This window comes from Anolis carolinensis, chromosome 4, assembly GCF_035594765.1.
Source record: "Anolis carolinensis isolate JA03-04 chromosome 4, rAnoCar3.1.pri, whole genome shotgun sequence".
Lineage (NCBI taxonomy): Eukaryota > Metazoa > Chordata > Lepidosauria > Squamata > Dactyloidae > Anolis > Anolis carolinensis.
Window position 1 is genome coordinate 183,291,235 of NC_085844.1, and position 26,709 is coordinate 183,317,943.

The 26,709-nt window shown below is 38.6% G+C and overlaps 1 protein-coding gene across 8 annotated transcripts in view; it reads right to left on the bottom strand.

The window, feature by feature from the left end:
• The window catches only part of mast2 (microtubule associated serine/threonine kinase 2), a 199,709-nt gene that overhangs the window by 29,515 nt on the left and 143,485 nt on the right, over positions 1-26,709 (bottom strand). For all 8 annotated transcript variants that reach the window (XM_062978356.1, XM_062978350.1, XM_062978349.1 and 5 more), the window contains 7 exons: positions 25,862-25,937; positions 23,816-24,025; positions 11,577-11,678; positions 6,223-6,355; positions 3,702-3,769; positions 3,068-3,153; positions 1,074-1,282 (listed from right to left, as the gene is read on the bottom strand). In XM_062978356.1, coding sequence (XP_062834426.1) covers positions 1,074-1,282; positions 3,068-3,153; positions 3,702-3,769; positions 6,223-6,355; positions 11,577-11,678; positions 23,816-24,025; positions 25,862-25,937 — 884 coding nt within the window. The remainder of the gene's footprint in view (positions 1-1,073; positions 1,283-3,067; positions 3,154-3,701; positions 3,770-6,222; positions 6,356-11,576; positions 11,679-23,815; positions 24,026-25,861; positions 25,938-26,709) is intronic.

Sequence of the window (26,709 nt, forward strand, 5' to 3'; positions counted from 1 at the left end):
CATGACTGCATGGAGCGCCGTTACCTTTCCGCCGGAGCGGTACCTATTGATCTACTCACATTTGCATGTTTTCAAACTGTTAGGTTGGCAGAAGCTGGAGCTAACAGCGGCCGCTCACGCCGCTATATTCTGAAAATTTAAATGTAGACACTGAAATGCTTGTACTAGCAATCCACTTTAAAGGAACATGGGAACCTATTCTTTGCAAAACTTATAGCTTCTGCAGAGTCATGAAAGTCAGCTCTGTGCCAGGTGCACTGAAATACTGGACTAAGAGTAACTCTCAAGCAACTACAAATGACACCTATCTGGCATCTACCAATCCCCATGGGTCTCTACTGTAATCACAGAACTGTAGGGCTAGAAAGTACCCAAGTGTTATTTATCTAACCAAACCCCATTTCAATGCAGGAAACCACAGCTAAAACATGCACAACAGAGGCCATTTAAACTGTTTAAAAGCTTCCTGTGACCAACAGAACCCACTATGTTCCCAAGGGTTCCATTCTACTGTTAAACAGCCCATATCTTTCAGACTTTCTTCCTAGTCAGAAATTTCTTCCTTGTAATTTGAATATATTGATTTGGGCCAACCCTCTGGAGAGCAGAAAACAAATTGGTTCAATTTTCTATGTGACAGACATTATACATGGCTACTATGTTGCCTCCAAATTATATTGTGCCCTGCTTTGAGCCAAAAGGAGGGGCAGGTAAAAATACATTTTTTATCATCATCATCATCATCTCTAGGCTAAACAGACTCAGCTTCATCAACTGTACTTCATAGGGCTTGGCTCCATTTCATGTTGAGCAGGACCTTCTTAAGGAAAGGTCCTCCCACAGTGTTAAGTTGTAAACTCTGGGGTATCATGAGGATTCATCACTGTGTCCTTGTCAACAGTAATCAAGAGGAATGTAAAGGTTTACAGAAATAAGTTGGTACCCCTCAGTCCTAAAGGATAAGAAGGCAGCATATGCAATGTTCTGTACTTCTGTCATAAAGCAAACCACAACCACAAAAAATATAAGATCAGTATTACAATCAGGAGAGTTTAGGGGTGGGAAAACAATACCTTCAACATACTCCATGACCATGCATAAGTGCCGCTTGGTTTCAAAGGAGCATAACATACTGACAACAAACGGATTTTCTGCAAATGTTAAGATATCTCTTTCCACAAAAGCTTGCTGAATTTGGTTCCTCAAAATAAGGTTCTGCTTATTGATCTTCTTCATTGCAAAGCGTTCACGTGTAGTTCTGTGGCGCACTAAGAACACTGCACTAAGATGACACAAGAAAATTGAATTATGTTAGATATACCATGGACATACTCCAGAGGTTTTGAATTCTAGGAATTGTTCTGAAATTTCAATTGTTTGATCAGTTCATATAGCCACCAAAAGGCAGAAAACAAAGGACAAAGAATTCTTCATCCTTTCCTACTTCTACTGCAACGTTAAGCAGAAGCATGAGGTTTCATCTAGAACTAACAGTGAATAAGAGCGATAAATTCAAGTCCCCAATGACAATAGAAATGTCAAAGTAGGTGAGGTAATAGAAGAACCAGTGTTTGGAAACAAAGTTATTATTCTAGTACAATTAATCATTGTCCCAACAAAACTTTCCACAGATATACAGATTTTCTGCCTCATCCCTATATACCATTTGGCTTCAAGAACATATAACATTCATAATAAAATATTCTTATTATATTACTATATATTGTTTGCTGCCTATGCATTACTATCATTCATTCATATTCTTCATTTCTCCCAATAATGTGATTCAACATACCAACATTTACTTTGAATCATCTCATCACTGAAAGAGGCTTTGGGGATATATGCCATCATCAAATAGCCAGGCCCTCACGTAATGATAAACCAAACTGTGATTTGTTAAATTCTAACATGTTGTTGGGTCTGAATCCAGACTTTAAAAAGAGCAATGCTTTGTTGACCTGCCACAAACTATAATCAGAAACTACAGTTTGTTATTGGCTGGCTTCTGGATTGTTTGAACCATGGCTGCTTGTTACGTCTGAACAAGGACCCATGGCTTACTTCTGGCTTGTTGCTAATGCTGCTCACCTTGAGATACAAATCAATAAAAGTATTAAGAGAAAAAAAGGCAAAACATTTGTTTTTTGTTTGCCTGTGTTAATGTTACAATTCACAGGAACTCTGATTTACCAAGGATGAGCATGCTGCTGCTTATCTCCTACTACAAGCAACATAATAGTACACTAACTTTAAAATTATTTTTTCTGTGCAAGCTGCAGTTCAGTAACATCTGGAGAGCCAAAGCAGCCCACCTCTTCCCAAGCCTGTCTGGGAAAATAGCTTTATAACAGCAGATTTATATGTCAAAACAAAAATGTAATTAAGGCCCATGGTTTGTTTAGCTTATTCTACTGCAACGTCAGTATTTTCCCAGCATACACCAAAACCCAGTTTTAACCTCGATAATTGGAAATTATTTTGAGTCACAGCTGGTTAGTGGCATCTGAATGTGACCATTATTTCACAAGCAGAAGAAAAAAATACAAGAGTAGGTGACCAATTAAGTCTTTGGTCCTCTGCCAAAAGATGCTAAGAATGTAAATATAAATTTAATATGTGAAAATCTTATCTAGTAAAAATGTTCTAGTTCTTCTATATTTTTCTAATCTATTAATCAAAATTATTTTCATTCTTCTTCCATCTAATTAAGTATCCCAAGGAATGCTGAGCAGGACAGAACACTGAGAACATGCCGATAATAGTGTCTATACTGTCTTGGAAAAATAAGCATTCATTTACTATTATGTAAACTTTCTAAAGGACTTTTAGAAGACGCACACCACTATAATGAATCTGAGATCACCATTTAAAATCCAACTCTCAAATTCCATATGATTTACAATGATCAAAATCATAAATCTCCAGTATTATTTATAGTCAAAACCTTACATATTCTTATTTATGATCAGAATCACAAATCTCCCGTATCATTATTTTTTGCTAGTTCTTTATTAGGTTGCAGATTCTTCTTCAAAATTGCTTAGATATATATTTAATATTTTACCCATATGCCCCATTGCTAATTAGTTTAATGGTTTCAAATTCTTCTTCAGATGGAGTTTTCTTGACTTGTGCAGTGGCTCCACGGCTCTGAAAACACAAGAGATAGTTTTCACTTTCTTTCTACCATTAGAAGATGTACAATTTCAATATGCTTCTAAACTATCTGTTTTTGAATTGTATTAAAGTGATTTTCTCTCAGACCATTTAAACTATTATTGCTTTCCTTAGATTAAAGAAACTGGAATAATTCTGGATGCAGCATTTGTGTATAAGGACCTCGGGGTGGGAGGTGGCGGGAGAGGAAGAGGAGCATTTCAACATTTCAGACCATAAGGAGAGTAACAATGGGACTCTCTTTCACGTTCAGTTCAAGTGGCTACTTTACTAAAACTTTAACATACATAAAAATTAATGCACTAAACATTTTCTAAATATGTTCTATCATTAAAATCTATTGAAATAAGTTTAAAATGTTATAAGTAAAATAAGTATTTTTCACTACTAGAAGATATTAATTTACAATTTATTAATAATTTATTTAAAAGAATGGCTTTACTAAACTTCTGTTACTAGTTAGAAATTACTTGTAAACATGCAAAAACTATATTGTGGTACTCATCTTTTAATTCATTTACCTTTCCCTCAGCAGAATCATCTGTCTCTGGAGTATCTGGACTGTCATAGCTATTCAACTGGGCCATTTCTGGGGAAGGGGGAGACAGAAAAAACACTTGTAGGATGTGATTTTATATTCCTTCGCACATTTGTAAACCCCAGCCCCCAATTACACAACTCTCCATACTCAAGATGTCTGAAGGAATCAGTATATGAACCAGAAGTACAAAGAAGATAGTGGATTGTGTGACCTTTCTTAGTAGAAATCTTTCCCCAAAAGCACACTTTCATCAGTGATCAGTGCATTTTTAAAAATGATCCTGCAAAATACATTGAATTCATTAACATCAAGAAAATCAGTTTATAGCGTGTTTAGGAAATATATATCTTTCTTCAAAAAGAATTTTTAAATATCTGGGAAATAAATAGAGCTTATATAAAAGACCCATTCATCTTGTAATGGGAACAGCAACTGGCTTTAGCCAAGTATTAGATTTGTACATTTGAAGGAAATATGTGACACAGCTCCATATAACATGCTTTATAGTACTACAAACAAAGTCTAATACATATACAATAATTTTGCTACAATCTCTGTAGGGTTAGGAATGGTTTAATCTATTTGTTCAGTGTTCCATCACCCTAAAGAGAAATTTATGTGACCAAATGCATTTTGGGACTGTTGGAAATAGCAACTTTCATAAGCCTCCGCTAGTTGTTTGTTATGTATATAATTGCTTACTGTATTGTATGTGTGTATTGGTTTGCAATTTTACCTAACCTCTTTGTTGTGGGAGTGGCTACAGACCATGTGATCAGGTCTGGACTAAGACTCCATTTTCGTGTGTTTGCTTTGAGAAGCCTGGCATTAGACTCTTAGAGTAGAAGCCATCTGTTCGCCTTAGAAGCACTGAGTACAGTTACACAGTTTAGACTTCAGTGAGACATATGCTTTAAAACTCCATTGGACTATGGACTATTGTTTCTAAGGAAGATGCCCTGTGTTACCTACATAGAGAAACTACTTAAAATCCTATTGTAACTGGATTCATAAGCAAAGTGCCTGTATGCTGTATACATGAAGTTCTGTGAGTAAACCAACTCTGTTACTTTTAAAGAAGACTGTTTATTTTGTCTCTTGAGAGCATGATTTAAAGGCAAATATATTTTAAGGGAGAGTTGATGTTTTGGGGCAACTTCAAGGAACATGTCTAAAACTCTGAATATATAAGTTTTTGTGCACTGGCATATCTTTGTCCTTCACAGTTCAAAGAGATTTTAAAGATATCAGTTAAACTGCCTTGCATAAATGCTGGTGAATGCCATTTTACCAAAGGGTTATGACTCTAACAGGTCATGCTTTTTCAACAGGTTGTGACGTCTAACAAGATCATTTCTTTCCAAAGATCATAAAATATCCAAAAAGGTTCTGGAGATTTCCATTTTCTAAAAGGGACAAGGTACTGGAGCATGTGGTAGCTTCCCAATTACAGGAGTTCCTGGATGAGATGATTATCTAGATCCATTTAAATTTCTTTTCAGACTTGGAACTTACCTTCCACATGTCGATCTGGCCTTAGTGGCAATCATCACCATGAAACTGGCAGCGATTGCCACGTGGCTCCTGTAGTGAGGGGGAGAAGTCACTCCTCCTTTCGACCTCCCTTCTCCGATAGCTTTGGCACTCCAGCTATCGTCACTACAGGGACCGCATGGTGCTGCCAGTTTCATGGCCAGTAGTCGCCACTGAGGCCAAACTGACAAGTGGAAGATAAGTGCCATCCCCTTATCCTGGGGTTGCCCAAGCCCAGGAAAAGTGGGATGGTGATGTGAACAGCTGCAGCCACTTCCCAACTCTTTACACTGGCCCAAAGTGTTGACGAGCTCTGGAATTTCAGGAAAGCTCAATATCATCCCATAACTTTTAAAAAATCGGGACAAGGCTGTGTTAAGGCAAATGGACTCCGTGCATCATGTGAACACCAAACCAACTTATATAGCCCATGTAGATGGGCTCACAGATTAAACAGTCTATCAGACTAGACACTGATTGGCTACACATTTGAGAATGTAAAATGTTGTTGATGAAACTCTATAATGGCAATACAAGGCCACTTTCTACATGGCATTAGTAGGTTGGATCAGAAAGTGACCCTTAGAAAATGGAAAGGCTCATTTCACTTGAAAAGATAACAAAAATTGCCATGGTTCACATACTGAGCTGCTCTATTTTCTCCAGACCTCACATACTTTTAGGGGAGGATAAGCAGCTGTGTGGGAGAGAGAGAATGCATTAAAGTAATCCCCTCCCCTCATTTCCACCCACAGGATGATTCAGATTGTGGAGTTCTGTTCTATGCTATTCTGGATACAACCCAGAATGCAAGCAACACAAACTTTTAAACAGCACAAACTTCAAATTGCCGACTGGTCCTCAATAATAAAATCAACAACTCAGATGTCTTAAATTTGTTAACAAACTTGTGTGTGTGTGTGTGTGTATATATATCTCTTTAAAAAATAGAAAGGGAAAGTTCGCACCCTCCAGGGGATCCCTGGTGAGGCCCAGTTGGCAGATGATATAACGAGGAATGTCACATTTAATGCCTCCTCCTTCCTTGGCATGGCCTTCTGCAGCTTCTAGCAGATGGTAGAACTCTTCGGGATCAAATTCCTGAAGTTCAAGGATATAAAGAAACAGCAGTTAATATGATTTCCAAAAAAAAGCATTTCACTTCATTTTACGAATGACGAGAAAAATGCAACAAAATGCACAATTCAGCTTGAAAATATGGGTTTATTTAATATTCAAATTCAAAACCAAATATCACAATTCACAATACAACTTAGCAGTGGCACACTAACATTATATATTTTTCTGCATTAGAAAAATAAAAATAACAAAATTAACAATTCCTAGAAATGGCTGTATTCATTGCCTTTTTAGTAAGGCAACACAGGAAAAAGAAAAGAGATTATACAGAAGCACTATGATGCTTCATGTATCTTTTAAAATAACAGAATGGACAATAATTAGATTCATGTTTTATGTATTCCAAATCATCAAAATGATATCCATATATTGCCCTGTTACCAAAAAGGAAAAGAGAACATTTTCATATGTCTTTTAGAGTTAGTTACCCAGAAACAGGCTAACAGATGGGAAAGAGATGTAAAAGAAGCCAGACTTTAGCTTAGATCTATTTTTGGAAAAACTCTGTCCACTAAGAACAGCAACAGATAGCAAATGTAAGTACTCAATCTGAAAGTGTGATCAAGAGACAAGCTGGGACAGGTATCATAAATTCCTGAAAGGGCTTAGTCAGGGTTGATCTTCTACAGTTAATTTTTATGTTGCTTCATAAGTACAATAAATGTTCTGGCATCCAACTGTCTTGCACATAAAGCATGAACACAAAGAGATGATAATGCTAATTTTTTCTTAAAAACACAAGTGATTAATTTTTTTACCTCGCACTGTTAAATCTTCTAATTAATTTTGCCCAATACACATATCTTAGAAGTTATTTATTTTCATTTTGTGTCAAAAGCATTGCATAATAAATAAATTTAAAAGTGATAAAATAAAGGAATCACAAGGAATTAGACCAAAAGTGGGCAACAGCAACCGCATTGTCCGTAGCTTTAAACAACTCCTCCTTCGTACATGAGTCAGGGCATTGTGGGCAAGCATACATATGCGGAGTTATTTGTTCTGCTCCACAGTCACACAAGGTGAAGGATTCATTCAGGTAGTGCCATCTTGCCAGGTTGTCTTTTGAACTGCCCACTCTGAGTCTGTTTAGGGACTTCAAATAGCCCATTCTTGGTTTGCCTCTGGAGGCAGACCCTCATGGGGGGCCATCCAGTTAGAATTGCCTGGTTTAGCTGCCCAGAGGGATACTCTTGCTGTTGCTGGAGGAACATTAAGAGGAGTGGTGGTTCTCATGAAGCTTTTCCTTGATTTGAGTCTAGTGGGAGGAGGCTGATAGTCATGCAGTGGGTGGCTTTCACAATGTTCAACCTTATTTCTCTCACAGTTAGCAGCAACTTCCCATCGCACATCGGGGGGGGGGGGGCAATGCCATCTAACTTGTAGAGTTTATCAACAGGTGTAGATTTAAGGCCTCCTGTGATTATTCTGCATGTTTTGTTCAGTGCTATGTTCACCTGCTTTGCCCCATGACCCTGCAACCATCATAGATCAAACTGAAGAGGATTTGGGCTTTTTCCCATCTCATCAAGATTCTGTTCCATTCCAGATGTCTCCTGTTGACATTTTTGTGCCAGAGCCAATTAGGGACGCCCTTGAAACAGAGCCTGTTTCTCCGGAAAGCTTGGTGTTTGATAGGAAGGCTTTTCTCAAAACACATCGCTCCCAAAAGCAGTTTTTAAGGCAAAGCGCGAGATTAGCGGAGAGAGACGATTGTGACCAAACCGTTTCCCTTGGGAAGTTTCGGGGAGGCAGGCATCTGGTACGATGTTGAAACAGCTCCGTTCTCTGGGAAGATTTGGGGAGTCAAACACCTGCTTGGGGGGGGGAGCTCTTGAACTTCCATAAAAGTTCTGCACTGAGCTTTCCCTATTGCGGTGTCAACGTGACTATTTATAGAAGAACATCGTCTCTTGTTCCTGAGCTTCCAAGCGGCCCTCTGGTGCGCTTACTCACGAGTAAACCGGGAGTTGCGTTCCACTCCTTGTCAAGTTTGGACTGCATTTCAGATCCACCAGAAATACCTTGCCTAGCCTTGAATCCTTGTTCTGGACTTTACTTCAAGAATCTCCCTGTGAAACCTTGCTCTTTCCCCACTCAAACTTCCAAAGAGTTTGAGTGTGTTTCGGTTATTTGGATTATAGACTTTGGACTCTAATACTGGACATATAACTTCATTTTATTGGACTAATTTTGATCTTCTCTAAAAGGTCAACTGCTGGACTATATACTCTGCTTATTTTTGTTTAGAACTTTTATTGCTTTAATAAAGATATTAGATTGTTTATTGGCTTCCGTGTTGGTTTCCAGTGTTCACGCTGCTTAGGGGTGTTACAGCTGCCTTGGGGTAAACCATTCTTTTGCCTCCTCCATCTACTTTTCCTGGCCTGAAACTCCACATAGAAGCTGCGGTTTTCCAGGAGGGTCTGGACAGTTTTTGTAAAGTCAAAGTCCCGGGTAATATGGTAGACTTTATGCAGCATTTTTCTATGTTGCATTGTGTCATAGGCTGCCACAAAAACTGTTCCCGTAATGCAGCCTTTCTCACAGCCTTCCTCGATACGCTCAGTCAGATGAAGAATCTTACCTGTACAGTTTTTCCCTGGTCTGAAACCTGCTTGTTGTGAAATAAGCTTGGATTCGATAACAGGTCCTAATCAATTTAATAGCATCCTCTCATATACTTTATATAGATGACATAAGCGAGAGATTGGTCGGTAGTTCCTGGCATTGGAGGCATCTTTACGAGGTTTTAAAATGGCAATGATCTTAGTTTTCCTCCATACTCTGGTAATCTGTTTGTGTGCCAAGCATTGATTATAAAATTTCAAAAGCCAGTTTTCAGCTTTGGGCCCCAAGTATTTGATTTGATTTGCTCCATCGTTAAGTCATCTAGGCCAGGTGCTTTACCAGTTTTACATCGCTTGATAGTTTCTTCGGGTTCTTTCAAGTTCTGGCAACCTGTTGTTTTTCATCTTTACTCTGCTGTGTTTGGTTTTCCCATTCTGAATTAGCTGGTGAACTATCTGGTCTGGTGTTACATTTGCATATCCATAGTTGACCAGAGGGTCACTATCCAGGCATCTCAGCAATTGCCAAGTTTTTTGGCTACTCTTGGACATATCAAAATTCTCAAGCAGCTCTATCCAGCAATCTTTATTAGCATTAGCTATGGCTGTAGATAATTTTTGGCCTGCTGTTATAGTCACATCGCTGTATGGATTCACTTGAAATAGTCTGAGATATTCCTGTAGCTGATTTAGCGATTCTTCGTTAAGGCCTGGAAGGTAGCTTGTGCAACAGCCTCTAGGGATTGAGAGCCTCAAGGATCTTTTCACAGCTTCTACAAACAGGTCATAGCCTCCTATAGAAGGTTCTATATCAGAAATAGCCGCTTCCAAGGTCTCTGTAAACTTTGTCCTGTTAGCTTTATTGAAAATGTTCTGCGGAATGGGACACTTTTTGGTCTTACAGCTGCATATACTACGCAGCATATTGGTTTGTGTTCATTATTAAGTATCAGGTTTAATACCCTTTTAATGCATTGGTGGATTATGCTTTCATTTACAAAAATCAGATCAGGGTTATAACCACGCTTCCATTGGCCGCTATTAAATGACGGTGGTAATTTACTGTCATGAAGGAGACTCATTCTACTATTGGACCGGAACCGGGATGTGGCACGGCTGGTTAGTAGCCAGCTGCAATAAATCACTACTGGCCAAGAGGTCATGAGTTCGCAGCCAGCCCGGGTCAGGGTAAGCTCCTGACCATAAATAGTCCAGATTGCTGTCGATCTATGCAGCCGACAGACAGTCACATCTGTCAAGTAGGAATTTAGGTACCACTTATGCAGGGAGGCTAATTTAACTAATTTACGATGCCATAAAATCTCCAGCAGTATGCGGAAGATGAGGAAGTTCCATCAAGGACTCGGTGTTGCAGTGGATGATGAAGCAACAGCAGCTCCCCCTGTGGCCAGAATCGAGCAAATCCTCACAAAGCCAAAAGCTGGAGTGTTAAATTGCCTCTGTGTGTCTGTCTATATGTGGTTGTCTATATATGTCGTTTGTCTAATGGCATTGAATGTTTGCCATTATATGTGTATTGTGATCCGCCCTGAGTCCCCTTTGAGGTGAGAAGGGTAGAATATAAATATAATAAATAAATAAATGTCGGCCCATATTAGAATTGCTTTGCCATTTCTATCATTTTCATCATAGCCCCAGACACAGCTACAGCTATTAAAATCTCCCACAATAAAATGGGCTTCATGATTGTTGCAATTGGTTGGGGGCGTAAAATAGAAATTAACCCCAGGAAGTTTATAGAGTGATGATACACTGCAACTATCAAGTTTCACAGATAGGATTTCAATGTTGTTCACTTCTGTGAGAGAGGTTGCAGAGATTGTTACACCAGATTGTACAAAAATGGCACTAATATATTGTCTGTGAGGTTGTTCCCCTGCCAGTTGCATTCCAAGAATTTTTGGTCTTCTCACTGTGATTTTTTCTTGTGTGTTTCCTGTATACATAAAATGTCACACAAAATGTCCTCAGACATTTTGGCTAGTAGTCTTCCTTAGCAAATGACAAGCCTTTAATAGATATAATAGTTAGCAATGGTCTTGATAAAGACCTTTGGTATTCATCCATTTGTGGAGAGATAAAACACATGTAAAATGTTAACAATGATCTTAGAAGTCATCCACATCCATTTTCAGGAGTGTAACAACCACCTTGGGAGTTCATTATTCAGATCGTCAGAAATGCTGCTGTCTATATTTGCTTCCAAAAATTTTTCTTCAAAAGAACTGAGAAGGAAATTAGTGAATGTCCAGATTCTGATAAACCAATTTTAACTGAAGTTTAATTGTGGAACTACTTCCAAGGACAGTAGTATTTAAACGTGTGTGACCATAACCATTAGCTGTGCACAGTAATATTTGTCTATTTTTCCGAGAAACATTGCAAGCAACATTATAGATATCCATTATAGATATTCCTCACTGAACTGCCTAGTTCTCTCCAATTTCCTTTAGCTGTAAAGTCTTTTTCAGAACCAATTTTACTGCGCTGTTTATTAGTTGGCATATTTTTTACAATTCCACTAAGTTTAATTTTGAACTCCTGGAGCAATTTATCGCTGCTATGATTCCTCAAAGACTCTGTTTGCTTACCAGACATTCCAGCAATCGTGCAGGCCGGGCAATGATGATCATCAGCTTTTTCACTAGCTGCGTTACAAATGCCACTTCTGAGCTCTCTGAACGTTCATGAGCCTGTAGAATGATCATGTTTGAAATTAATTAGTTCCATATAAGTCTGTTGCAGAGGCTATTATCATCTGTTTAATTACTTAAAAGCATAACACACAGCAACCAATTTGCTTATGTTATGTTATTCTAATCTATAATATTAGTGTTTTAAATTTAGTTTTGTTTGGTATAGATTTTTATTTGGCTATTCCTATTTCTCCCTTCCTTCCAAAAAGAGAGAGAGTGTGAGTAAGTGAGAGATTTCTTTAATTATTCTGTCAGGACATTCAATAAAATGCAAGATACATAAAAACGAAACTGTAGAAACACCTAGCTAAATGGGAAGCTCTACATATAATGCATGGTACAAATGGTATCTATACATCATTGGGAACTACTTCAGCTCATTCTGCTGCTGATCGAAAACAGAAGATATCTAGGAAATCAGTGGGATTTAGCATACCTAAGTATGGACATATAAGTCTATACTTCAGTTGGAACTAACAAGTGGATTTAATCCATTATTTTCTTGTGTTTACAGTGGGAGAAAAAAGTATTTAGTCAGATACCAATTGTACAAGTTCTCCCACTTAAAAAGACGAGAGAGGCCTGCGATTGACATCATAGGTAGACATTGTCTGATTTTTCATAGGTGAAAAATCAGACAATGTGATTTTCTGGATGTGTTTTCTCATGTTGTCTCTCATGAGGTTTACCTTTGATGTCAATTACAGGCCTCTCTCATTTTTTTAAGTGGGAGAACTTGTACAATTGGTATCTGACCAAATACTCCCCCCTCCCCCCACTGTATATATAACATTCTAACTCTCTAATGCATATGAGGAAGAAACTCCTAATTTTTCATCCTCTTTACTCATCACAATAATCGTTATCTGATAAATATACAAAAGGCTTGATTACTCTGTATTACTCTAAAGGCACTAAAAGACAGATGTGTGATAACTAATATTAGAAGTAGACTTCAAAGGCCTGATGAGTGGCAAATATTGAACTTTCTAGGTTTCTAGCCATCACGAATTTAATGAACAAATGCAACAGCAACCAGCAAGAGTAGAACTACTTAGTAACATTCATTTTTAAAAAAATAAAAGGACATATACAGATACAGACCAATACCAATACATTACCTTATTATTTATGGAAACATTATGTTTTAAAATTAAGGATAATTTAGCCTCTGAATGCACATGGTAAATGGAGTCAATGGTGTAGCATAGAAATGCTTTGTAATCTCCTACACAAAAGCCCTATGTAGTATTTTACAAATCAATAAAATAAAGAAACAAAGCAAACAATAAATTCCAGAGTTTGCAAGTCAGAACTCACTGAAGGGAAAGTTACAATTCATAGTAAATCTGATTAGTTTAGCCTGAACCTTGTAATTTGCATCATTTACGGTATTTTTAAGATAATTTTGTTATTCCCAATTCTTAAAAATAAGTAAAACTTAACATAAATTGATATATAATAAATAGCAGTGTTTAAATGTTTAAATTTATTTCCATTGACCAATAGTGAAGTGTTTTGCTGAACACAAGTGCTTAGGAAGTTTGTTATGCAATCTAGTGAGGTCCACATCATAGGTGTTGGGTTATCTAAGCAATCATGCATGCATTTTCAATGTGGGATGGTTTATGTAGTTAGTTTTGTTTGTTGCTTAGTAACCTGAGCCAAGCTGCATTCCAAAGTTGATGGCACCATTTTGGGGGTTTTCCATGTGATTTGGGAAATGGGAGTATACTTCCTGGAGACTTACAGGAAGTGACATATGCCTTTAGAATTTGGGGCATAAAAGGAGAGATTTTCTTTTTTTCTATCTCTTTGTCTCTTCATCTCTTCCTGTTTCTTGACCATGCCATGCTGATGTTACTTCTTTGTTAAGAGATATGTAGTATCCTGAACTGTATTTTTTTTGGAACTAAGATGTTTTTAGCTGTATGACCATCATCATATAAGATTGTGAGTAAACATATTTTTACTATGTTACCTTTGATGTCTCCGATGCTTATTTTATGCGCATGACTCTTTAAAGGGAAAGGGAGGCTGGCTATTTTGCTTTTTCTCACCTCTGCTCACATAAACTCATAGTCTTCTGCGTTTTTGCTACTCTGCACCCATATCTAACTATATTGGTATCATAATCCTAACAGGTTATGAATATATTCCTAATAATAGGTGGCAGGTAAATCATTGAAACCTTGTAAAACTAAAAAGTTTTATTAGTGTTTTCAATCAAGAAAAACAAAGGCACTCCCATAAGGCCCAAGCAGTCCAATCCGTAAATGGAGGGGATGACACTCATGGTCAGGGTTATCTGTTTAGTGCTGAGGAACAGTCTCTGATTGCATCCTTCGCAGATCTGCCAGGGAAGGAGCAAAGCCAAATCATAGAAAGGCTGGAGGCACTAAATTGCCTTTTGAGGAAAATTAATACAAAATGCCAGTACTCAAATGAGAAAGGACTTAAGGAAACAATTGAGCAGCAGAGAGCAGTTCCAGATAGCACAAACTGGCTAGAGATGAGATTTTCATATCCTGAGGAGAAAGACGAGACCATCACCAAACACTTCCCACTGTCCCCAAAGGTCAATATTATGAAAACCCAAACTACTAACCCTTGTGTTTACACTGATAATTCCTTTATCATATGTCCAGGTGAACCATCCCTAGGTACTAAAGTAGAGGGCAAGGAGTCAAATGTGGAAAAAGCATGAAAGCTACACAGCCACACGGGGTTCCAGGAGACCTCTCATCTAAAGATCATCTCCGGGAACATAGCTGGGTGGGCAAACAAGCTTGGGGACAACTCCTTTTTTCAGTTTGTTAGCTCCTTTGACATAATATTATGCCAAGAATCCTGGGCCTTAACTCCTGTAACCCTAGACGGATTTGCTAGCTTTACCGTGGAAGCTTTGAAGGTCCACAAAGGGGTGGTCTGGCTATTTTTGTCTCTAACATACTACGAGCTGAGACAAGGCCCCTAGACAATCTGGTTCAGATAGCACACGGAATCCTGCTAAAGGCAAAGCAAACAAACATAATAATCATAACAGCCTATCTCCTACCCTCCAAGACAAAAAGTCAAATAGAAGAGTTCTGGCTAAGATTAGAGGATTACATTTTATCCCAAATGATGAGTCACCCTAGGGTGCCAATACTAATATTTGGTGACCTAAATGCCAGGATAGGAGGCAATGACTCTGAGATAGAAGCCAAGTACCCACTTTTAAGAGATCTTAAAGAGGGCAGAGTTTTCCCAGATAGGAAATCAAATGACAAGACATCAAATTATGCAGGATATTGTATGTTACAAATGGTTTACAGATTGGATCTTCTAGTACTAAATGGTACATGTAAGGAGGACCCTAGAGGGGAACTTACTTTTAACAACAAAGAGCGAGCCAGGACGGTGGATTACTCTCTGACAACTAGAGACACTGAAAGCTGGGCTAGGTCTTTTAGGACCTTACCCAAAATCGAAAGCGACCACCTGCCGCTAACCGTACAACTGACTCTCCCCGAAAAAGAAATTAGAGATACACACAAGTTCTTTCCTGCTCAGCTGGATAAGAGTTCATCTAGGATAAGATATAGATGGTCAGCCAAACTAGATGAATGGCTGCAAACTAAAATCAACTCAGCTAACATAGAGCTGCTGAGACAAAAAGTAATGATGAGAAACACCACCGAACCAGCAATTGAGGCATATGAAGCCATGATAGCCCTTTTTAAGGAGAACTTATCTTATCCGATCAGTCAGCCAATTAGAGAGAGAAATCATTTTAGACATGTCTCATCAAATTGGTTTGATGAAGAATGTAAAAAGAAAAAATAAATTTTAAAAAATGCCTACATAACCTTCAGACAAGTTGGGCACGGACCACTTCTAATAAACTACAATCAACAAAAAAAGAAAAAAAAAAGAAAAAAAGAATACAAGGCCCTATTGCTTCACAAAAAAAGTAATGTAGATTAAAAGCGTGGTCCTCCTTGCTCGAAGCATCACAAAAAAGACTCCAGACTTTTCTCGCACCTCATTTCAGGTGCGCTTAACCCTCGTCCCCCAGTCAGCAGATACCATCAATAGTTTGGGAAAACTATTTCAGAGGTATCTTCTCTGGAAATAACTCAACCACCCTGCATCACTCCAACCTCTCAGAGCTCCCACTCTCAGGTGCCCTAAACTGGTGTGCAGTTACACCTGAGGAGATGGCTGAACTCATCTCACAACTCAAAAACAGCAAAGTCCCAGGAAACGATTTTATTCCAGCAGAATTTATAAAATCAAATATTCAGTGGTGGGCCCCACTACTGGCCTCTCTTTTCACCCAAATAATTAACTCAGGAAAAATCCCAGAGAGTTGGAAACAGGCAATTACAGTTCCAATATACAAGAAAGGCTCTCCAAAAGAGCCTGGTAACTATAGACCGATCAGCCTGCTTTCCATCCCAGGGAAACTATACGCACGATTCCTTTGCAAGAAATTGAAAAAGGAATTGGAGGCAAATAAAACTCTCTCAGAGGCACAGGCAGCCTTCAGGAAAAACTCATCCACCACGGATCAGAGCTTAATTCTCCTACATCTAGCAGAGAAATACCATAAAATACTGAAAGGTAAATTTTCGTGGCCTTCGTGGATTTAAAAGCAGCATTTGATTCTGTCTCCAGACCCAGATTATGGTCTAAGATAGGTAAGTGTCTAACTGACAGAAGACTACTCTTCCTCATCAAAGAACTATACAGCGACAGTCATTTACAGGTTAGATGTGGTCCTCAGGGCCAAATTTCTAAGCCAATTCAAATGATCAGAGGGGTCAGGCAGGGTTGTATTTTAGCTCCGACCCTGTTTGACATATTCTTAAATGACCTAGAAGAAATCATGATGGATCCTCAAGGACACCTTCCCAGTTTGGGCATGAGGAGAGTCCCCATTCTTCTTTATGCAGATGACACAGCCAACCTGTCCAGATCCAGAACAGGGCTCCTACATCAACTCAAGATATTTACAGACTATTGTAAAACAAATGAGCTAATTATCAATTTTAGCCAATCCAAATCCTTGTTTTTGAACGCAAATACACAAAATACAAATGGTCTACCAGAAAATTCCCTTTAGAGCAAGTAAAAAGCTTCCAGTACCTGGGACTGACTTTCCACCATACATTATCATGGAAAGAACATAGAGAAACTGTGACCCCAAAAAGTTAAGGCTAGCCGAGCTGCCATACTAAAATTTTACTACACCAAAGGAGGACAACACGTCCGCTTGGCATTAAAATTTTTCAATGCCAAAATTGCTTCGAAACTTCTCTTCAATGCAGCCATAGGGAACGCTGTGGATGTAGGGTACCTGGATTTCAGTAAGGCCTTCGACAAAGTCCACCACGACCTTCTGGCAAACAAACTAGTAAAATGTGGGCTAGACAAAACTATGGTTAGGTGGATCTGTAATTGGCTAAGCGAACGAACCCAAAGGGTGCTCAACAATGCGTTGTCTTCATCTTGGAAAGAAGTGACGAGTGGAGTGCCGCAGGGCTCCGTCCTGGGCCCGGTTCTGTTCAACATCTTTATTAATGACTTAGCGAAGGGTTAGAAGGCACGATCATCAAGTTTGCAGATGACACCAAACTGGGAGGGATAGCTAACACTCCAGAAGACAGGAGCAGAATTCAAAACGATCTTAACACACTAGAGAGATGGGCCGAAACTAATAAAATGAAGTTCAACAGGGACAAATGCAAGATACTTCACTTCGGCAGAAAAAATGGAATGCAAAGATACAGAATGGGGGACGCCTGGCTCGACAGCAGTACGTGTGAAAAAGATCTTGGGAGTCCTTGTGGACAACAAGATAAATATGAGCCAACAATGTGATGCGACTGCTAAAAAAGCCAATGAGATTCTGGCCTGCATAAATAGGGGTATAGTGTCTAGATCCAGAGAAGTCATGCTACTCCTCTATTCTGCCTTGGTCAGACCACACCTGGAATACTGTGTCCAATTCTGGGCACCGCAGTTGAAAGGAGATGTTGACAAGCTGGAAAGCGTCCAAAGGAGGGCAACTAAAATGATCAAGGGTTTGGAGAACAAGCCCTATGAGGAGTGGCTTAAAGAACTGGGCATGTTTAGACTGCAGAAGAGAAGGCCGAGAGGAGACATGATAGCTATGTACAAATATGTGCAGGGAAATCATAGGGAGGAGGGAGCAAGCTTGTTTTCTGCTGCCCTGCAGACTAGGATGCGGAATAATGGCTTCAAACTACAGGAAAGGAGATTCCACCTGAACAACAGGAAGAATTTCCTCACTGTGAGAGCTGTTCGGCAGTGGAAATCTCTCCCCCGGATTGTGGTGGAGGCTCCTTCTTTGGAGGCTTTTAAGCAGAGGCTGGATGGCCATCTGTCGGGGGTGCTTTGAATACGATTTCCTGCTTCTTGGCAGGGGGTTGGACTGGATGGCCCATGAGGTCTCTTCCAACTCTACTATTCTATGATTCTATGTAAACGTAGACAGAATCCAAGTAAGGTTTATAAGAGACCTGCTAAACGTGCCGTACTGCATTCCTAACGCATTTTTGTTATTTGAAACGGGCGAAAGTCCACTAAGCACAAGGGCCTGGATTCTGAAAATGAACCTCTGGCTGAAAATAATTGTATTTAAATCAGGAACGGGCCTTTCATGTTTCATCCCATTTGAAACCACTCAACCCCTTTGGGAAAGGAGGGCCGATCGGAAAGCGACCTCAATTGGTCTATCAGCGTCTCTTTTGATGCACCTTGGTTTCAAAACAGCACAGAAATTACTGAAACAACGGATGAGGGATATTGCCCTGAGAGAGCTCAGAGCTCGCTCAAATTCACCATGTTCTCCTAGGGCCTTGAATTTACCATACATCGAGCCATTTAAGTCATGTAATTATCTTGAGAGTCTCACAGTGTCTAATTACCGAAGACTCTTCACAAAAGTGAGAATAAATGTACTTCCATCAGAGCTGCTAAATGGCAGACTATCTGGTATCCCTTACTCCCAAAGATTATGCTCATGTGGTGGAAATGAAATAGAATCATTAGAACACATCTTGTTGCAGTGCCACTATTACTCAGCCCAACGAGGTCAACTCATTCACCCAATCGTGACTCGATTGTCTGACCATGCCCCGCAAGGGAAGGTCAGATATAATAATAATAATAATTATTATTATTATTATTATTATTATTATTATTGCCATGATCCCTCTGTCAACAATCTTACAAAAAATAAATATGCCTAATAGCCAAACGATAAAGTGTCACCAGCCAGAGGCCTATATATATCTGGGCATATTACAGCTGGACAACATCAAGCATGAACATGTGAAGACTGTGGTCAGTAAAGAATACACACAAAGGGCCAGAAAAATTCTCAAAAGCAAGCTCAATGGAGGCAACACCATCAAAGCCATAAACACCTGGGCCATACCTGGCATAAGATATACTGCTGGCATCATAAACTGGACACAGATGGAACTGGACAATTTGGGCAGAAAAACAAGAAAACTCATGACCATTCATCATTCACTGCACCCTCACAGTGATGTTGACCGGCTATATCTGCCTAGAAGATCAGGGGGCAGAGGACTCTTACAAGTAAAACAAGCAGTCAAAGAAGAAGAACATGCCCTGGCAGAATATGTAAAGCAAAGTGAAGAACCTGCTCTCATTGAAGTCAAAAATCAGAAACTCCTCAAAGCACAGCAGACAAAAAACCAGTACAAGAAAACCGCACTACAAACTAGAGCTGACAGCTGGCACAACAAAACATTGCATGGAAAGTTCCTTGACAAAATTGAAGGAAAAGCTGATAAGGAGAAGACCTCGCTCTGGCTCACGAATGGGACCCTGAAGAAGGAGACAGAAGGCCTGATCCTTGCAGCCCAGGAGCAAGCCATCAGAACAAATGCAATTAAGGCCAAGATCGAAAAATCAGCTGATGACCCAAAATGCAGACTGTGCAAGGAAACCGACGAAACCACTGATCATCTCCTCAGCTGCTGTAAGAAAATTGCACAGACAGACTACAAACAGAGGCACAACTACGTGGCCCAAATGATTCATTGGAACTTATGCCTCAAGTACCACCTTCCAGCAGCAAAGAACTGGTGGGATCACAAACCTGCAAAAGTATTGGAAAATGAACATGCAAAGATACTGTGGGACTTCCGAATCCAGACTGACAAAGTTCTGGAACACAACACACCAGACATCACAGTTGTGGAAAAGAAAAAGGTTTGGATCATTTATGTTGTCATCCCAGGTGACAGTCGCATTGACGAAAAACAACAGGAAAAACTCAGCCGCTATCAGGACCTCAAGATTGAACTTCAAAGACTCTGGCAGAAACCAGTGCAGGTGGTCCCGGTGGTGATCGGCACACTGGGTGCCGTGCCAAAAGATCTCAGCCGGCATTTGGAAACAATAGACATTGACAAAATTATGATCTGCCAACTGCAAAAGGCCACCCTGCTGGGATCTGCACGCATCATCCGAAAATACATCACACAGTCCTAGACACTTGGGAAGTGTTCGACTTGTGATTTTGTGATATGAAATCCAGCATATCTATCTTGTTTGCTGTGTCATAATAAAATAATAATAATTTTATTTTTGTATGCCTCCTCCATCTCCCCGAGCGGCTCACACAATCAAGCCCAATACAATCATATAATATCATAAAATCAATAGTTAAGACATCAAAGAATGCATTTAAAAACAATTTAACAATATCTGATGGAGGATAAGCACCATGAGGTGACCCTCACAGCGGCAAAGTTCCTTGCAGTGGCAGCAAGGCTGAGAAAGAGCCTAGTCTCCATTCAGGGTATTACCTGACATTGTGTAATTTGTGTTTGTTAAGCAATTTCCCCGGTTTAACTGTTTGGTAAATTCCTGTATGTTATTTACTTAACAGCTGTGGGTCCATGGACCGTAATAAAGTTATGACGATGAATATATTTAATCTCTGTTTTGTGTATTTTAATATGTATTTTGTGGAAATATGTTTTAAAATGTATTTTAAATATTTTTTTAGGTGAATGTGTGTTTTAGCAATGTTGTAATCCACCTCGAGCTGTGAGGAGAGGTGGGCAAGAAATACTATTATTATTATTATTATTATTATTATTATTATTATTATTATTATTACATATAATTTATACTGCATGCTAGTGGTGTGCGAATCCGTTTTGTTTTCATTTCAAATTTCAGGTGCCCCAGTTCTGTTTTTGGGAAGATTCTGGGAGATTAGGCAGGAGGTCATTCAGATTCATAATTCGGAACTCTGAGCTCTGTTTCAGGAAGAATCTTCCCTAAAAAAAAGAAGAGTTTCTGTGCTGTTTCGCACACCTCTAAAATCTAAATTAAATCAAATGCGAAAATAAACAACACGAAACTTGTAGCAGCCACTCAGCCAGGATATGTGCCCAGCACTGCAGCTCCTGAATCTTGAATAAAATCTATGTTGCTTCATTCCTTATTTCACTGGACAGTCTTGATATCTCCCCAAATGTTTTGTTTTGAATACATTTCACTTGTATGCTTGTGTTATATACCAAATAGCTGCCTATCTTTCACTTCCTTTGGTATGATGCATGCCATTTAATCAGCAGTCCCAATGACAATATGCTTGTCTGAAAGTTGTGGGTGTCATTTCAGAGGTTTTCCCTTCCTTAAGGGGAAGCACAAGGGTTACAGACTGAAGGTGGTGACATTAACTTATAGAAATAAAACTATTTCCAATTGCATAGATACTGGAGGTAGAAATGGGCAATTTCCAAGTGATTCCCTGCTCTGAAAGACTCATGTGTCACTAACTATAGCCACTCGAGCGTGAAATTAAAATCACAGTCCTCCCTTGGGGTTCACCAGAACCAACAGCAGTGATATTCAAGTCACAACTATGTAATTGAGCTAATACACTGATACAGCCCAAGACAGCCAAACTCACAGAAAAGAACCAATACACCTGCACCTAAGAACAGCAGTTCTAATTAAGATTTATGTTTGAGTAGGCAACATAAAGCTAGTGTGGTACATAAATAAGCCTGTGCAGTAGTTTGTGCCCTACAGGGACATCTACAGAGTGTTTTTAATTGTCTTTTTAAAAAAGCGAAACAAAAATATATATTTCTGTACTAATTATATACACACATTTCACTCGTTTGGGATAAATTCAACATTTTCATTGTTCTGAATGTCTTCTTTCTGTGACATTGCAGATTATAAGTATGCTTTATTTTAATGTCAAAAATTGATTCAAAAATTTCAATAAAAGAGAACTGTGACTGGGGTATGCCCATCTTCTTCAACTATGTCAATCAAGAATACACCTACAATTCCACTGATTTACAGTAAGTCTGGATTTAGTGAGAGATATTTTGTTATGACAAGTAGCATGCCTAATTACAATACAAAGGAAGCTAAGAAGTATATTTACATTAAAAACTGGGTCAATGTTTTAAAGCAAAGAAAACAAGAACAGAAAGAGGAAAGTGGCTTCAGCATCATCTTTCTGCAGCAATCTTCTTTGTCTTATGCTGTTCGATATGTTAGCACCTATCTCCTACCAAAGTACTACCTACCCCATCTTTGAACCTCTCTGTGAATTTGGTGAATAGCAGTCAATTTATATAAACAATTTTTAAAATACCAACCTCCCTCCCATCCAGCTGAAACACTATTAAGTTATAGAGAGAAGACAGAGAACTACTTTCTCTGCTGTGTTATACAATAATATACTAGCATTACTACATTAACAATGACAACGTATGATGTAATTTAAACCAAATTAGTTTGCCATAGGCTTGAATTTACCTGATTACCTGCCAAACACACTTTACATGTTCAGTTGGCATTCTGACCTACAATTTCTGTAAGACCTAGCCATCAAAAACAATAGTGAAGGATGGTAGTTCAAAAATATCTGAAAGACTATAGTTGCCCATATTTGCTTTTGATGGAAATACTTGTTGATTTTTTAATTTGGTTTGGACTGGGTTTTTACAGAAATTCAATTCTAAAACAAAAGAATCTTTTACTAGCTACCTGCAACAGACCTAACATGTTCCTCTTTCTTAGATTTTCATTGCATGGGGAGAAAGTTTCAAAACAGCAATTGTACCCATGAATGCAAGTCCTGGAGATGACATGATGCTGGGAATGGACACAAACTCAACTTCTTCTGTATCTGCAGAAAGTGAATACAAATTGTGTATATGTGCTTTCATGTTGCCTGTCAGCTTAGGACAACCCCATGAATTACATAGGGGCTTCCCAGATTTCAGAAGGGCAAAGATGGGTTTTAATGTTATTCTTAGGAATATGCTACAATATGAATTGCAACAAATTCCTACAGCATTAAACTCATCTCTGCCCTTCTGAAATGTGAAGCATTCAAAGACTAATAATAATTATAATAAAAATAATAATACACTTTACTTATATTCCGCCCTTCTCCCCTAGGGGACTCAAGAGCGGATTACAGCATTTAAGATACATAGGCAAACATTCAATGCCTTTACAGTCATATACAATGAAGACACACAAACACAAACAAAGGCAGAAGCTTCTCCTTTCATTTCCAGCTTCTTGGAGGCAGTGCTCATCTTTGGCCTATTTATCTGCATGGAGCGCCATTACCTTCCCACTGGAGTGGTACCTATTTATCTACCCACATTTGCATGTTTTCAAACTGCTAGGTTGGCAGGAGCTGGAGCTGACAGACAGGAGCTCACCCTGTCTCACAGATTTGAACTGCCAACTTTTAGGTCAGCAGTTCAGCCAATCTTCAGATCAGCAGTTCAGCAGCACAAGTGTTTAACCCATTGCACCACAGCTCTTTTGCTCCTCCTTGTTGGGATTGGGAAACTGCATACTTTCCTGGTCCAAGCTGAATCACGATTTCCATTATAGACAGTGGTTTGAACTACTTGCTTTAAATGGCTGGAGAAAGCACACTAGTTTCTGTGCGTGGAAGTCTAAATCACATAAGAGTTGCCATGAGTTACAAGTAGATAAATGAGGCTGCCCTTTGAATTCAACCAGTTTTTGTAGTAAATAAGGTAACATTGTATAATCCAGCTCTTTTTAATTGATATCAGAATACTTACATCCTGTAGGAGTTTCTCAAGGTTTTCCTGCAATTCGTAAAAGTACCGAGAAGTAATGAGTCCTTCACGTGATTTATCCAGGCAATCTCTTGCCAACTCAATAACTTGATGATGAATGAAACTTAGCACTCCATCTGCTAGCTGCAGGACATTCTCTGGTGCACTGGATGCAATAAACTCTGCCAGCCGTTCCTCCATCTGGGCCGTGGCCTAAGAAGTGTCAAAAATTAATCACAGGCGTTTTGCTTCTAAAAAGTCTACAGGTTGACTTAATTAAACATTTCAAACCCAACTAGAAGGCTTTGCTTGAATATTTCATAATTTTGGCAATACACACCCTAGGGGGTTATCCTCTAATAACAATATTTTTTTAAAAAATACAATTAAGCCTCGTGAAGCTGAGTGATAACACAGTTCCCAGATGACAGATACAGGGATTAAAGAAGAAACAAGAATTTAAAGTTACCAAGAAAATTTGGTGTAAAACAGGTTGAGATTTGCAAACCAAATATCTAAAAGAGCTAAACTAAACATTAGAGAGGAGTACAGGCAGTCCCCAAGTTACAAACATTCAACTTACAAACTACTCATAGTTAAGAACAGGGGAGAGACAACAGGAAGTAAGAGAAATTAACCCCTTAGAAGGGAAATTCACTCCTAAAAGAGTTATCATAGAGAAATAATGTCTCCACTGAAGTTTTACCTCTAATCCTCATTTCCATAAGAAGCCACATTTTTCAAAATTAAATTATCACAAAGACAGTAAGTTAGGTAAAATCATCTAAACAGGCACAGACAGCAAAAGAAACCCCACAGGAGTGTTAACTCTTTTCCTATGCTATCAAAGCTATCTATCTACACACACACACACACACACACACACACACACACACAGCTGGCATTATACTGAAAAGTTGTAAGTTCCGACTTACATACAAACGCAGCTTAAGAACAAACCTACTTAACCTATGTTATTTATAACTTGGGGACAGCCTGTGCATATACATCAGTAACAACATTTAATTTTTAATGTTTATTTTAAAGAAGCCAAAGCAATAAATGCATTTGAGTACTGCAGGGCTAGGTGAGGAGAAGTTAATATTTCCATTCATTTAATTCTCCTTCCCTAACTTGCTGCCTGAGAAAGAAAAGCTGGATTTTTCAATTAAGAATATTGAAGGCATTGTATCATCCAGCTCTTTGAAACCAAAAAGCATACGGAGAGACAGAATGATGGATGAAGATGTGTATAAAGCCTTCACACCCATGAAAAATTAAGATCCTGCTTTATCTGTTTTTCCTTACTTATTAGCACAGTGATGCACTTGCAAACTGACAAATAAGATTCAACGGAATAAGTAAAACATATTTATTTCAGTTACATGTTTCTTGTTCACTGTAAAAAGTAATCACCTTACATCTTACAGTGTATTAATTTCAAATGAATTAAACAATCTCATATTTTTAGAATAATAAATGGTACAAGAAAAAGCAGATAGACAACAAATAAAAATGAAGCCAGGACAGAGTTCAATTAAGAACATTTTATTCAGGAGAACATTAAGTTGCTCCTGTAATATTATTTGGAGAGAGACTTCTAAAAATGAGCTACTAATAATCTGTCCCTGGACCACAATCATACTCGTACCAAGAGATAGCCTATGACGATGATGAATAATCGGTCCAGTTTTCTATGGGGAAAAGCCTCTAAAATAAATGCCCCAAACTTGGCCTTATTAGATGTAAGAAAATAATTGCTTTATGCCTTCAAATCCTTACAAGACTCTTGCCACCATAAGGGAAAGTATGAAAAAATCAGTGTTCTCTTTTTAGTATACAACCAATGAAAGTCTAACCTAAACTGATATTAATTTCCAAAACGAACAGAGTTACATTTAGTCATTTTCTCTTCCTCAGGAAGTAGAAAGTCAAATAAGAGCAATGTCATCAAAATAACATTCTTATATTTGAAATTAAGTCTCCCACATATTTTTTAATTACTATATTAAAAAACTGGTGAAGAATTATTCCAGTATTTCTTCTTACCTTTGGAAACCTTTCTTTGTAAACATGGTTCATCATTACTATTTCACTATCAAATGATACTGGAGAACGGCCAGGACTGCAAGAAAAAAAGAAGACATTAAAATCTAACTGAATTTGATTAAAATATTCTCTAGGAATTACTAGGTCCTTCAGTGCAACTCTATGCTCACAGTCTACCAGCATTTGGTAATAGAATTGCACAGACAGATCTAGAGATTCAAAGAAAACATTTTAATAAAATTTGTGAGTAATTAAATCAGCAAAAGTTAAACCTCTGGCATAAGTGGACCACAGAATCATGCTGCAGGAACTAGAGAATCCTAGAGGGGTGGTCTCTCAGTTTAAAAATTACCTTTTTATTCATGGTTTTCTCACTTTTCCAAGGATTTTGTGCCCTTAACCCCAGTGAATACAGACAGCTGATTGTAATGGGAGACAGGTATCTTGTGTGAATATTTTCTATCTGCTAATCATGTGGGGAAACCACTTAGTATGAGATTCCCCGCTGTAATTGTTGTGTCATTATCAATTTATAGTAAACCTAATGTAAATTTATCATGAGGTCCATTGGCAAGATTATTCAGAGAGTCGCTGCCAGTGCCTTCTTCTGAAGCTAAGAGTCTAACTTGGTCTTCATGATTACCGGATATACTTGAGTATAAGCCGACCTGAATATAAGCTGAGGCACCTAATTTCACCACAAAAACGGAGAAGGTTTATTGACTCAAGTATAAGCCGAGGGTGAGAAATACAGCAGCTACTGGTAAATTTCAAAAATAAAAATAGATTCCAATAAAATTCTATTAATTGAGGGACGTTTCCCTCCTCCTCCCTCGCCCTATGCGTGC